The 15,620-nt window shown below is 39.3% G+C and overlaps 1 protein-coding gene across 2 annotated transcripts in view; it reads right to left on the bottom strand.

Moving 5' to 3' along the window:
* Positions 1-15,620, bottom strand: part of ADGRD1 (adhesion G protein-coupled receptor D1) — a 157,196-nt gene that overhangs the window by 63,690 nt on the left and 77,886 nt on the right. For both annotated transcript variants that reach the window (XM_032199050.1, XM_032199049.1), the window contains 2 exons: positions 8,166-8,239; positions 6,114-6,237 (listed from right to left, as the gene is read on the bottom strand). In XM_032199050.1, coding sequence (XP_032054941.1) covers positions 6,114-6,237; positions 8,166-8,239 — 198 coding nt within the window. The remainder of the gene's footprint in view (positions 1-6,113; positions 6,238-8,165; positions 8,240-15,620) is intronic.

Consider the following 15,620-nt stretch of genomic DNA (forward strand, 5'->3'; position numbering starts at 1 on the left):
TCTGAAACACAACAAAATCCACAACAAAATCCACATGACACATTGTGATTCCTCCTCAAGCCAGATACAGAGTATGAACATAGATCTGTACAGTATAATAAAATAGCAATGACAGAGAATCTTGAGAATATATAAAGTCATTTGTGCTCACAAGAAAGGTACAAACTATGCAAATATAGAGAGAGCTCCTGGATATTGGCAAAGGTGTGGAAATAAGCTGGAATGGTGTTAGCAGGAAGTAAGGCGCTAGGGCAGGTTCCAAGTGCATCAAACTGACAGGGTCTGGATTGTGCTATGCTACAAGTGGAAAAAGCCAGACTTGACCATGGGAAGGGACAAAGAGTTAACCAAGGAGATTCTTGCTCAAACTTAAGAGAACTCAGAAGAAAAAGTCACCATCCTTGGCAAACAATTATCATACAAGTTTACCTCTCTGGACATTAGAAATGCTCACAGGTATTTATGTGGCAGGTTAGTTCTGAGGAAGCTCACTTATTTTCAGTCTTCCTTGCTTACACGGAATCACACAGAATCATCTAGGTTGGAGGAGACCTCCAACATCATGTAGTCCAACCTCTGCTCTAACACTAACCAGTCCTCCACTAAACTGTATCACTAAGCTCTACATCTAAACGTCTTTTAAAGACATTCAAGGACGGTGACTCCACCACTTCCCTGGGCAGCCTGTTCCAATGCCTAACAGCCCTTTCGATAAAGAAGTTCTTCCCAATATCAAACCTAAACCTCCCCTGGTGCAACTTTAGCCCATTCCCCCTTGTCCTGTCACCAGGCACATGGGAGAATAGACCAACCCCCACCTTGCTACTGCCTCCTTTAAGGTACCTGCAGAGTGTGACAAGGTCGCTCCTGAGCCTTCTCTTTTCCAGGCTGACCAATCCCAGCTCCCTCAGCTGCTCCTCATAAGACTTGTTCTCCAGGCCCCTCACCAGCTTTGTTGCCCTTCTCTGGACTCTCTCGAGCACCTCCATGTCCTTCTTGTAGTGAGGGGCCCAAAACTGAACACAGTACTCGAGGTGTGGCCTCACCAGAGCCGAGTACAGGGGGACAATCACTTCCCTAGCCCTGCTGGCCACACTGCTTCTTATGCAAGCCAGGATGCTGTTGGCCTTCTTGGCCACCTGAGCACACTGCTGGCTCATATTCGGCCAGCTATCAACCATCACTCCCAGGTCCTTCTCCGCCAGGCAGCTTTCCAACCACTCCTCTCCCAGACTGTAGCTCTGCTTGAGGTTGTTGCGCCCCAGGTGCAGGACCTGGCACTTGGCCTTGTTGAACTTCATGCAGTTGACCTCAGCCCATCGGTGCAGCCTTTCCAGATCCTCCTGCAGAGCCTTCCTACCCTCAAGCAGATCGACACACACACCTAACTTGGTGTCATCTGCAAACTTACTGAGGGTGCACTCGATCCCCTCATCCAGATCATTGATAAAGATATTAAAGAGAACTGGCCCCAGTACTGATCCCTGGGGGATGCCACTAGTGACCGGCCTCCAACTGGATTTGACTCCATTCACCACAACTCTTTGGGCCTGGCTATCCAGCCAGTTTTTAACCTGACAAAGCGTGCGCCAGTCCAAGCCATGAGCGGCCAGTTTCTTGAGGAGAATGTTGTGGGAAACGGTGTCAAAAGCCTTACTGAAGTCAAGGTAGACCACATCCACAGCTTTTCCCTTGTCCAGCCATTGTGTCACTTTATCATAGAAGGAGATCAGGTTCGTCAAGCAGTATCTGCCTTTCATAAACCTATGCTGAGTGGTCCTGATTGCCTGGTGGCCCTGCAAGTGCCAAGTGATGACTCTCAAGATAATCTGCTCCATGAGTTTCCCAGGCACTGAGGTCAAACTGACAGGCCGGGGTTTTCCAGGTCTACCTTCTGGCCCTTTTATAGATGGGCGTCACGTTTGCTGTCTGGTAGTCACTGGGACCTCCCCCGATAGCCAGGACTGCTGATAAATGACGGAAAGCAGCTTGGCCAGCTCCTCCGCCAGTTCTCTCAGTACCCTCGGGTGGATCCTATTCAGCTCCATTGACTTGCACACATCCAGGTGCTGTAGCAGGTTGCCAACCATTTTCCCATGGATTATGAGGGCCACATCCTGCTCCCACCCCCTTCCACCAGCTCAGGGTACTGGGTATCCAGATAGCAACTAGTCTTGCTGGTAAAGACTGAGGCAAATAAAGCATTAAGCACCTCTGCTTTTCCCTCATCTCTCGTCACTAAGTTTCCCCCAGCATCCAGTAAAGGATGGAGATTCTCCTTAGTCCTCCTTTTCGTGTTAGAAACACGTTGTCTTCATCTGAACTTAGAGAGTATTTCTTGCTGCCTGGTTCCAAACAGCAAACTCTCTTTAAATACCTGTAATGTCGTGATGGAAAGTTTATGCATTTTTCTAATACAAAAATAAAATCAATCTCATGAGGAAGTGCTGAGAGCATCAGAATGCATATCACACTGAACTGGTCTCAAGTGTTCATGGATTTCCAAATCAATGTTGGTCTCTGCTGACAAATGCATTATGTTAAAGGCTGTCGTGGTGCCCTTGGAGAGCCTGTTTGTGCTATCGTAACAGCTGCATTTATCAGTATGATGAAGAGAAAGGCAAAATAGGAGAATGGAAGCAGAAGGCACCCAAAAGAGAATTCTGGTTAAGAACAAAGTCACCTCTTTGAACCAGAACACAGCCTTTCTTTAAAACCTCTACAGTTTTCAGGCACTCCACTTCTGATAATTCACTTACATTTTCCATTAAAAGAAGACTCCCTTTTGTAAGAAATTAAATCTAGCATATATATATATATAGTTCACATGGAAAAATTTCATCCAGTTGTATTTATATGACTGTAAGTATAAAATAGCTATAAAAATAGAACTTTTTTGATGTGAATGTGATGTGAATGATGTGATGTTTTGATGGCAGAAGCTTACTCCCACCCACTCTTTTTCTAGTGAAACACTACTTATAAAAAGAAAAATAAAATATTCAGAAGTTCAAGATCTAATATAACATAATCGTAACAATTTCTTAGAGCATTGACAATCTTGTATTCAAACTGGTGATTTATTTGGGCCCTTTGAACCTTGGCTCATGAATTTCAGAATGTGGTGAATAAACATGTATATATGTGTTTAAAATCGACAGTGTTTTGACATTTACTTAACAGGCTTCCAAGGACACCAGGGAGAAGTTTCCAATTGTGTAGTTGATTCAGTAGGATCTATTACTTAGACATGTGAAGCAAATGTTTTATGAATTTATAACTGAGCACAATCTGCTTGTATAGCTCAGAAGCCTGTTAAGTAAATGAAGTCTGTTTTCCCCAGATCTTAACTTCATACCAATGTCACAATGAAAATACAATTGTTGGTTGTGGGTTTTTTGTTTGGTTTTGTTTGTTTGTTTGTTTTCCCCACTGGATAAAAATAATACCTTAAAATAATCCTAAACTGACAATTTAAAATGTCTATTTTAGTCAAAGATTTGGGATGAGATTTTCTAATGAACTATGAGAGAGGCACTACATAAAAAACAAACTAGAGGAACACAAATTTAGGCAAATCGAAGGAATGACATCCTTCTTCTTTTTCATGGCAGCATTATCCAAGACTCCCCCTGTGCCCACTCTCAGTGTCACCTCCCTCCAGCAGGAAGGACAGGGCAAGGCCAAGTGCCAAGGTGCCGTTCAGGCTCATTGCTGTGTGGACCAGTGAACAAGGATTTCTCCATCCCACAGTACATTTTTAAATTCTGCCAACTGAAGAGCAGGTAAAAAAATGTTTAGCTGAAAACTTTAAAAAGTCATAAATGAATACATATTGTCTTCCTAGCCTGCACAATCTTCTGGTGACATCTGAGACAAGCTTTCCAAATCCTCGTGGATTTGCAGAATGAAGATAGGGACTCTACCGGAAATACAACTGCAAGGCAATTCCTCCCACCTTGCAGCATATCACTTTTCCTCTCAATAATGTATAAATTACTTTCTTCTTCAGAAATAGGATTTTAGGTGTAAGGGGTTAAAATTATAATAGAAAAATACATGAATTAAATCTAATTTAAAAGAAAAAAAAAATTACTCATGATCGACTTTTCCAGTACTGCATCACATAGAGAAGGATTTTTATGTGTCATGGTTCCCACTTGCATTTTGTTTTCTAAATTATCATAAAGAAATAAAAAATCAATTGAAAAACATTCTAAAAAAAAACTGTGGCAGATGCAAATTAGAACAGACAGTTAAGAAGGGAGAAAATACTAAAAGCAGAACCATTAAATGACTGTAAGAAACTGGACAGTGCCTTCATGTTTCCCAGTTAAGCATTTCAGATCTCTTCAAGAAAGTTTGACTTCAAATACTTTGATATAAAATGTCTTTGATCTCTAATTACTGATACTGCATGATATTAAAACTTATTATAGCATCTCATTAATCATAACAATCTCAAATCTGTTTGAAAGTTAGATATTTTAGAACTATCTCCAGTGGAAAACTTACTAATCTTTCACCAGCAATTAGTTGGTGAATGTCCAGTTTAATCCTGGTTAAATCATTTAATCTCTGTATATGGCTCTTTAAAACGGTTTTAATAACAGCGTATTTCTGCCATCCTATTTTTATCTTACAAGTGTGAAGCTCTGTAGGCAAAGCAGCATTTTATTATGAGTACAAAGAGTTCCTAGGAAAATGATACTTGGAAACAAGCTGGGGTAATTAGGCAATTTACAAATAGGAAAGACAATAATGGGTAGATGAAAACTGGGTTACCCAAACAAGCTACTTTCCATCTTCAAATGGCTCTACCAGTACAAAGGGCTCCGGAATTAATTAAATTATTTCGATAGCAGACCATGGTGTTCTACACCATAACCCTGCCTTTGATGGCATTACAACATGTAACTTGGATTGCCGTGTGAGCAGTTGTGCTAACAGCGTTACTGAATCATTAACTCCTAATAGCAGTTTGGGATCGTTCATTCCTCAAAAAGACTTCGCTGCAGCTCAGTGGGATAACCCTGGTTATGGTTGCCTTATGCTCCAAGCTGACTTGTGTTTCTATCTGCAGGAACCTCCGTGCTGCCATCACAAGCACATACAGCCCATCCTGCACAAGTACCTATCCCAGGGCTAAGCTAAGCTTCTGTCTAAAATAAAGGCAAACCCATCAGTCAAACCAATTAACAGAAGCCTGAGACACAGCCTCATATGCAGTGCACCCAGGCCAACAGAGCTAACAAAAACCCTCTACCTGTACTAGAGAGGACACCACGCTTGTTAGTAGCCCACAGTGACAAATGTGATAAAGACTCCTAAGGTCCTAATGAAGCTCTGCTCCTTCTGCAGCACCACAAGGTATCATGAAGACAAGAACGTATTTGGTGAGGAGAGTGTCATGTTTGTCATCAAACTTCATCTGAAGCCAGAGATGAGCATGAGCAGCAAGTAGAAGGTCCGGGTCATATTCTGGCTGAGAAGACGTTTGCTTGTCAGCTCTTTGGATAAAGAAACTGAGCACAGAGAAACTACAGTTAAGGGGTTTCAAATCTAAAACTGCCATTTCTTTCTCCTGCTTCTTCTATACAAGTCTCTGCTTGGCAGCTAGGTGAAGGAAGAGTAGCTGGGAGGCTCTTGCAAGCTGGCACAGCAAATGACAGGGACCAGCTGGCAGCAGAGCTCGTTTCACATGGAGTTCAGTCTCGGCTGTTCATATTCCACAAGTCTAGTTACCAAAAGCCTTAAACAGAAACATCTCAGCCTCCTCAGTCTTGAAAATTAATCGTAAAAACCAGGTTGGTCTGTACTTGACAAAATCAGGCTAAAAAGGTGAGTATAAAGTACCGTGCTTCAGGATTCCCACCTACAGTACAGACCCAGTATACACAGAGGTGTTTCACTCCATGCTCCATTTCAGCTCCCAAAAATTTTAGAAAACATGTATGGTCAAGAAATAGCAATACAACTTCCCAGACAGCAAGCTGTGGAATAAATCTGAATTAGGCAAAAAATGAGCCCAGTTACAATCACTTACTGGTGTGGCGTGAGGATGCAACCGATGTATTTTTAACAGACAGAGTTATTCCTTTGCTTAAACTCACCTTCAGAGGCACCACTTGCATCAGAATTGCGAAGTTAGTGAGGTGGTTACAAAGACACACTGAGTAGTTGAGGTCCCCACTCTCACGCACACAACCTTCATTAGACCAGACACCAGTTCCATTGCTGCAAAGCACAAAAAAATGAAACATAATCTCTATCAAAATTCATCTTATTGAGGTTAATTAGACATGCATCATACTGTACAGGAGACATAAAAGATTGAAAGCCATCTCAGGCTGGTGCATTCACAAACACTCTCAGATTCTTCTCAACTCCATCATGAAAATGGTTAACAAAAATATTGACTAGAAGAAGGCCCAAATCAGACCCCTCTGTGAATGTCAGTAGAGATTTCCTCCCAGTTCTATAACTAGTGAATAACTGTGTATTTTTTTTTTTTTCATAACGTTGTGCAAACTGTTTATAGCATTTCAGCTAGACCCCAATTTCTATACTTTGAGAACTACCATATTGGACATTTTAATAATCCTGCAAAAGTCAAAGCATATCATATCTGCTGCCTTTCTCTTATTCACTGTCCCACTCATCCTGTCAAAGAAAGTAATTTAGACTGACTGAGTTTGATTTCTAGTGACCCATCCATATTGACTGCTTTTTGTCACTTAATTCTCAGGGAGACCAAGAGCAGCCCCTGCTCCACTGAAGTTATGGCTGGCCTGGCCACGTGGCTCAGTCCCAGTGCTGTGCAGGAATGCGATCCTCATGGGATTGCTTATTCTTGGAGCAGGGAAAACCTGGAAACCCCTGTGCTGACATAGCCCTGCCACAGAGTGGGGATACAGGAGCCACATATTCACAACTAAGTGGAGTTCCATGCACCATAAGTCTGTCTGTTTCTTAACTATGTATTATTTTTTATATCATTTTGGGTCCTCAGGCTAGACTGAGTGATGTTTTTATTGGTACTTAATTTACAGACAGGTATTACCTCACCTTTCTTCTGTCCTTTGGAACCTCCTTGAGTTCTCAAAGGGAGTATTCTGTAGGTCAGAAACCAATTGCGTATTCTTTAACTACCATGCACTAGGGAATAAGACTATCCTGACACAAATAAAACTCATGTGGAAGGACAGATTTCACATTTCAGTTTCTATCCCAAGGCAAAGCCTCAAAGGCACAACCCTCAGTGGAAAAGCATACAGGAACAATGTCCCAACCATATTAATTTGCTTCACTAAAATCTGTTTCTAATTTACCATAATTTGTGAGTAACCATAACGATGAGTAACTGCTAACAGCTGGGACAGTTCAACATCCCTGAAACAAAACTTCAATAAAACAATTGCAGTGACTTTCCCATGTGCATGCTGGATAGGAGGGATCACAGCATTGCAGGCCATTGGTACATCAGTTAAACTTATATTATTACAGCTCAAAACCAGTTAATCCCCATGAAATTCAAAATTCACTAATTGTATTCTTTCTCAATTAACTCAGCAAGAGCAGCATGCTTGGAAATCAAAAAGAGGCTAAATATATTCAGAACTAAAAAAAAAAAGTAATAGTAACTGCTATTTTTCCATAGTTACTATTTCCTGAGTGAAATTTAGGGTGACATTTATTTACCTTTTATTCTAATTTGCATTCAGGGGCATAATATTTCTTCATTGCATGCATTGGCCAAAACTCACAGCTCTTAAATACAGATCTCACATGGTATTTTCAAACAGGCACAGATCCACAGAAAACAATGGTTATGTTGGAGGCTTGCCATCTTAAAACATCCAAGTGTCTGCCCAAATGGATATATTCGTAAACCATCATAAGCATGATCAGTATCAGTCTGCATTTTAGTTTTGATTCCAACACTTTTCAATCTCTCAATCACCTACTTAACACAAAGTCAGTGAAAAAAAAATGCTCCTATTTATGGTAAAAAGTCACAGTGAGATTGCATTTCTTGTAAAGAGTTTCATTACTTTCATTTACTTCCATAAATAAAAGAGAACAAGAAAGTAGGTAATATGTAGCATCACAAACTATGTGCAATTTGATTAAATCAAGTTAAAAAATTAAATTATGTAACATACCTATAGTCCAGAAATGCACAGTAAAGATGAACTCTGTTACTCTTATTTAGTGCTAGGCTGTATTGTTTGGGAGTCTGCAAAAAAGAAAAGAAAAGCCTTGAAGGAATGTTTAAAAAGAACCACAATCCATTGTTCAATCAGTTCAAATTCCTATTATTATAATAACTTCCCTAGACATTATAGATTAACCACCTTACTGAAAGCAAATTATTATTTTTTTTTCAGTTCTCATGGTTTTATCACAAACCCCAAACATGCAAGGGCTGCTATTGTCTAACGTTTACATGCTGGAATTAAATTCACGTCACTTGGAGTGAGAAATTGGCATCCCATTTAAGTAATAGCAAAACAGACGTCCTTATTGTACATAAGCACAAATATATGTGTTAATTTTTTCAGCATATATTTCACTTCTTTGGGTTTTGTTCACATTAAGTAATAAAAATCTCGTATTTTAGGATTAATAACACTGAAATATGTGCATTACAATGACCAAATCACACACATTTTCTTTTCACTATAGTGATTACATTTAAATATATAATCAAACTGAAAGAGCAATGCTATAATCCAAGATTTTATTTTAACAGACTTCGGCAGTATGATGACGTAATTTTTATCTTTCACAAACAGATTTGGCCACATTAAGTCTCCTCCATTCAGAAAGGATTGAAACCTCATTCTCAACTCTATTGCATCAGTTTCATGAGAAAATGATTAAAACAATATTGGAGTGAATTATTAGTTCATTATAGACAATATATGCAAAACAGAGGTTTCTAGTATCTGTTCTACCCTTTTTAATATAAAAATCCCCCAGATCTACTCTGTGGTAGATCCTACCTTAAGGCTATTTTTTTTTTTAATTACTAGAATCTTCAATAGAAATTGTGAATTAACAGCCCTCGGATTATTGCAACACAAAGCCAATATTTCTGTCAAACCAGAAAATAACAGAGCACTGTCCTCTTTGTTTTAAAGAAGAAAGATGTAAAAAACAAACAAACAAAGAAAAAAAAAAAGCATGCTGAAATTCAAGGAAGTACGAGAAGTCTCCTCAATTTTCTTCCTCTTCTCCCACAAGTTTGAGTGTCAGGCACAAGGTAGTACAGTTCCCTCCTTACCAACGATGATAAGACATTTCTAACCCAGGACATTCATGTTGGATTTCCACATACTCCCAATAGCTGTGCTGTAGATAAGGCCATTTATATCTTCTTAACTCACACCTCTGGATAACATAAATGGAATTTTCTTATCTACTCAAGCAACTTCTGGATAAAACTTCTGGTTCCCTGACTGAGCCTGGTTTTCCTAAGACTTCAACATAGAAACAGCTGAGATTGCAGGCTGGATACTCCCAGAAGTGGAGCTTAGATAAGACAGACTGCCACTTATCTGCTGAGGGTCTCTATTTTCCCCCTCAGCTCTAGTCACTTCCCGTAGCATTCTTCCAGGAGGGGATCAAAGCAAACAGTAAAACTTAAAGTGTCTGAGACTGAAACTGAGTCCAAGCAGGTGGAGGAAGAAGAGCTGGCTGCCTGCTATCTCTCTCTCCAGTGCTCATTAAACAAGCTGGCCCCTCTGCATTTTAGGCAGTTACTACTTTGTACCTATTTGTAATTCCAGCAGTGTGGTCTGATGGCAGAGTGCCCTGAACAAGAAATCAGTATCCCTGCCAATATTCATTATAACCCCAGCTACATGTGGTCCTCATGCTGATGGGGCACAGGGCACAGAGCTGCTGACCTTCCACTCTCACGAGAGGATGGCACCATTGAAGTGGCAATGGGACAAGCCCCCAGATTACCTGAAGATGTCTCACTGATATAACTCCAGGTCCAATCATGCCACTTTCTTTCCACATGTGGTTACAGAGATACAGTAAGCCCAACTATATGATGTTGATTAACACAGGGGAGTCCTTCCTCATCTTTGAAAGCCCTTCACTATTTCTGGTTGTTCTCTAAAGGTCCTGCACAAAGCCCCAAGAGCTCATTGGTATGTTCCCTGCTAGTTCCATCAACTGTGAACTTCCCATTCCTTTCAGAAAGTACCCTGTCATGAGCCTCACCTTTAACTACAGTAGGGGTCTTGCACACCATCCAAACCACATATGAAATATGGAGTGCCTTGCAGAAGCTGCTTCTTTCCCTTAATCCCACCTTTTGCTGTTCAGATTACTTTTGAAGACTGCAAGTTCAGAAACTGCAGAAGACTAATGATATAGCCCATGGCTGGAAAAATGCTTTCTGCAACTTCAGTTAACCTAGAGTTTTATTGACAGTTCACTTTGTTTTACCAGCAACAAGGGCACGTAGCATAATGTTTGTCCGTTATGCTATATAATGTTATGTCCATCATGACATAGCTTTCCTGAAGTAAGCAATTGGAAGAATGTCAGTTTGTATTGCAAATTACTTCACTTTTATAAGAGTAAAGCAGTGGCTGGGAAAAAAAAAAAAAAAAAAAAAAAAGGAGTAAGATCTGCTCTAATAGCAGCTAAGATTATAAGATTATACAATAACTGTTATTTCTGACTTGTGAAATGTCTGTAGATAAATCTTGATTCTTAATGTACTAAATGGAAAGGGCACTGCAAGGTCAGGTTGGAATAAGACATAATACTTCAGTTGTGTATCTTTTCACACAAATAAATCCCAGATGTATGTTTTACCCTCAGTTAAGTATCTCTGGCAAGGGATGAATTACTGTTTTTCTCCATCTTTGACTCTAAACACAGATGTCACTCATTAGACAAAGAAGTACACCAAGTGAAGCTATACAGTCTCTGGACTATGTGCTGTCCAGAACTGTATGTAAACCCACATGGAAAAAATACATATAATGTGTATACAAAAAGAATCCATACCACTTCAACTATTTAATTTTCTCAAAGACTATGTTCTGTGTTTTTACATGCACAATGCAGGCATCACAAGGCTTTTTCTGTGCTATTCATGATAACTGCATAACAGTCATCTTCTCGGAATTCATTGAAACTCTGTAATAAAACTGTCAACAGAATAAAAACCCACCTAACATATAAGAAACTGGCCACAGTGAGGGATAAACTCTCACTGATCTTCAACAGCTCTACTTTAAATTACTCAATGAAAAACAAACAAACTGTCTCAATACTGCATGTCTTAAGTTAAACTATGTGTGACAGCACAGATGTGACTTGGATCCTGTAGCACTGAGGATATTGATTTAATGTCATTGATAACAAAGAACTTAATATACAAGTAGGCTTTTACACTAAAAGAATAAGTCGCTTGAATGTTTATAAAAGCCTATGAAAGGACAGTTTATGCAGCTTTTAGTAGTATGGAGAGAAAAAGTGCCAGTATGTCTAGTAATGCAGGGTCTGTTTGTCAGATCTTCTCCCTAATTTCAGTTCTTTTTATCCATTCTTCTGCATGGAGAGGGCTACATGTTGTAGCTTCAAAAAGAATTACATTAAATGAAGCAAAGGGCAGGGCACTGGCAAGCAATAGCCAGGAACCCAAACCATGTTACTGAAAAACACAGTACAAGCTCCATGTCTCTATTTAGACCCCCAGCAGAAATAGAGTGGTTCAGCATCCCTTATTCTAACCACTGTTTTTTGGTAAATTAGTAAGACTTAATGCAAGCCACAGAAACTCCTTATATGTGTTGTGGGTATGTAGAGTGTATGCATGGATGTGTGATGGGGATACGGTACTTAAACTGCTGGGAACTAGGGACAAGGCCATGGTTAGTGGGGGGAGAGGCAAAAAAAGGGGGGGGAGGGGCTAAAAGGACTGCTGGAAACCTTCAGAAAAACCTAGTTGCAGGAAATGTCATGAACAGAATTGCAGAAGAAAAACAGCCAGCCAGCTGCTGCTGGGAAGTTCTGCCAAGGAAGAGAAGCCAAGCAGAGGGTGGGGTGAACCTTTGTGAGATTAGTTTGTTTCTCCTCTCCGCCCCTGAATTTAAAAAGCAAACAAATACTTAGTGGCCACCAAGGGAAGAGGGTATGCACTTTCTAATTAAATATATGTTTTTCTCAAATGTGAGGAAGGAGATTTCTTTGGGCCAGATCTGCCATTGGTCTAAACTCAGTAGCTCCAAGCCCAAAGGTTAATGTTGGACTTTCTCTTATCCAAAGCACTTGATAAGTTAAGATAATTATTAAATTAATTAATTAATTAATTAATATTAAGATAATCAATAGACTAGATAATTAAGTTAAATTTGGTGTTGATTTGACTCTGTTTACAAAATGCATAATTTTGTTTAATTCAGAGACTTTGAAGCCTTGTCCTCTCAACATCCAAACACAGTGGATTATTTTAAAAGTGTTGAGAAAGGGCTCTACTGCAAACCACCACTTGTCAGTACACTTCTGTCTTTTGTGCAGTTCACAGCCCCACTGAAACATTCTTAAAGGTCTGTGAATGAACCTTGATTCTCATTTATGGAATAAGTTAGAGACTAGTCTTATTAATTTAACGATTTCTTCTCCACACTGTTCGCATGACCTATCCAGGACCACATGACCACTGACTTTTCCTTCTAAGATAATCTACTTCTCTTACTTAGAAAATTAAAACTTTAAGATACTTTCATCTACTCAGCTCCCTGAAAAAAAAAAATACAGAAGAAAAGAGAAAGAAAGACTAACTACCTATTTCTATATTGGCTGTATTGTTCCAAGCTGTGAGAAAACTGCATTGCGAAGGACCTGGGACCAGGTCACCCAACCATTCTAATTTAGAGTCTGTTTGACTGATTCACCCTAAGGTGTAACTAGCATGTGTAATGAAAAAAATGTTACAAATCATACGAAAATGAATTTATCTTATCCACAAGGAATTATACAGTGTTGTGCATAAAAGCCAGACCTTTACCTGATGTAAATCAACAGTTCCATTGTGGTCAACAGTGCTATGCCAGCACACACTTACTGAAGCGATGCAGTGAAATATGTAGGCTCCCAGGGTCAACATGAAAACCCTTAGAGCATATTTCTTAATGGAACAAACATACAGGTGTGGTGCTTTGTTTTTGTTTTTGTTTTGAAAAGCATAGTAATACAAAGAGTGGAGGACTTTAATATAATATAAAGGAAATAAACAGTGAAATATCAAGTCCTATAAAGGCATATAAAATCTGAGCAGGTTGGCATATGTAATTGAATATGGATTGCTTTTTAATCTTCCTTCACCTGAGGTTAAAAAGAGTCAACATATCAATTTTCTGCAAAAATATTTTTAATCTAATACTACAATAGCTTTCCCTAGCTTTCAGAGCACCCTATTCAACAGCTGCTTTATCAGGCAAGCAATGTGAGAACAACAAAACAAAACATTAAAAAAAAAAAAACAAAAAAAAAAAAACAAAAAACACACACACACACAAAAAAAAAACTATGAACAACAGACTGAAAAATATCTTGGCAGTTCTATTAGATCATATTTTTATAAAGAGGGAAAGAAAATGAGGAGGGAATGGATGAGGAAATTGTCCTTGGTACTTCTTTTCTCAATTACTGTGCACAGCAAAACAAACAAATAATAATAAATAAATAAATTACTTCTGAGTGTGTACAGCATCAAAAGATCCCATCTTTCTTATGGCACTGAGCAAGGGGCTTCATGGAGCAGCTGCCAAGACAACATCTGAGCACTTGCAGATCTCAGTGCAGCTGTCAGGCACTGTGCATCTGCAAAATAGTTGCTTGTGGTATATAATCATTATAGCACATATATACATATGTGGTATATAATCATATATAGCACATATATAATAATCATTATAGCACATACAAAAGCTGGGGCAATGATTGCTAAATGTATGCTAGGTGCAATGCCTTGACAGTGTTAAAAAGGTAATTGCTCTCCTCTTTGTTTTTGGGTGCTAAATAGTATAAAAGTCAGGTTTTCCCAAGAAGGCTCAAGGAAAGCTGCTGAACTGTTGAGCAATTTTGGCAATGGAAACTGACTGCAACCTTTGAGTTAAGATTACAGTCTCTCTAAACAACAAATACATAGTTCCCAAATGGTCTTTCTATAATCTCACGCCTAAAAAATTCCCACCCTAACATAGAAGATATGTTTATGTAGATCCCTCAGGTAGTTGACAGATTATAGCATCAGTGGGTCAGTAGTGAGGTCCGGACTCAGGAGCTTCTGAGCAAAAAGTACCATGATCAGCTTCACCAAGCCATGGATCCTCTATGGACAGTGCTTGTATACACCCCTCAATTTCAAAGATCTCAAATATGCAACAATATCTTTCTTTCCTTTTCGTTTCTTGTTGGCCTGGGTGCAGAGGGGCACTATGATTGCTTTGTATGTATTTGTTAACACTGGGCAGAGACAAGCAGTTGCATGGCAAATTCTTTCAGCTTGGAAGCCAAAACTATTTAAGACACAGTACTGCAGTGTAAAAGCATGCCAAACTCCCATTGACTGCAATCTGGATTAATAATACTCACAATATTGTTGTAAATCATGTTAATAAATGGAAAGCACAGAAAGGCTGAAAAATAGCCATGGAAAGGAGAAGGCTCATTTTCATTAGAGATGCATAGAGTTGCACAAATAGAAACTGCAGGATAAGGACCTTTGAAATTCAATTTGGGCAGCAACCAAGTTACATCAGTAAATATTTGATGTTTAAAATTTTAAAATGCCAGTCAGTGAGAAATGGGGCCTAGCAGGGCAGCCTTTCCTTACATGAGTACCAGTAAACAGAGGATTGAACTGATGTTCTAAAGCAGCTTTTATGCTTAAGTGAAAAAATGATTTCTCATGCCCCTTACAGCATTGTTCTGTTCCAAAGAACTACAAAGTGAAAATATGAATGTTCTTGTTCTAGAAATAGTATCATTTGATTAATTACTAATTTAGCAGTCAGCTGGTTTTGATATGTCTTTACAGTTAAACAGTTATATCCATGTGCGAGTACAAAATTTATCCATACACAGCCCTCTAAACCAGCATGTTGTTTAGATATCTAAAGATGGACAAAGGACTGCAAAGCTAAATCACTGATACTAAACACTTGGGACATGTTTTTCTCACTTCTTTAAGTTTTAGCACGTCAATTTAAATGAGAGCAAGGGAGAACCAGTTTCTTTTCCGTACGTTATTGATAGAATTGTTTATGCAGAGCCACTGCCACCAAACTCTTCAGGACACTGCACATAGCCTCCACCTGGCTCAGAGCATAACCTCCAACTGGGTATTACCTCTCCAGAATTAATGGATGCGATCTGGCTCCAAACATGTCTAATTTGAATCAGGTAATTTAAAATGCAAGTTATTTCACTCAGGGTGCCCATGTTGAAGCAGTTACTTATTGCTCGAAAGACCTTATTCTGTTTTCATGCAGTGTTGCTAGGGTACTCTGGCAGCAGCAGTAGCAGGATGTGTGGGCACAGCCCTGCAGAGCACATTTCTGCTCTTCCCTTCTCTCCCCTCC

Source organism: Aythya fuligula, chromosome 17, assembly GCF_009819795.1.
Source record: "Aythya fuligula isolate bAytFul2 chromosome 17, bAytFul2.pri, whole genome shotgun sequence".
Lineage (NCBI taxonomy): Eukaryota > Metazoa > Chordata > Aves > Anseriformes > Anatidae > Aythya > Aythya fuligula.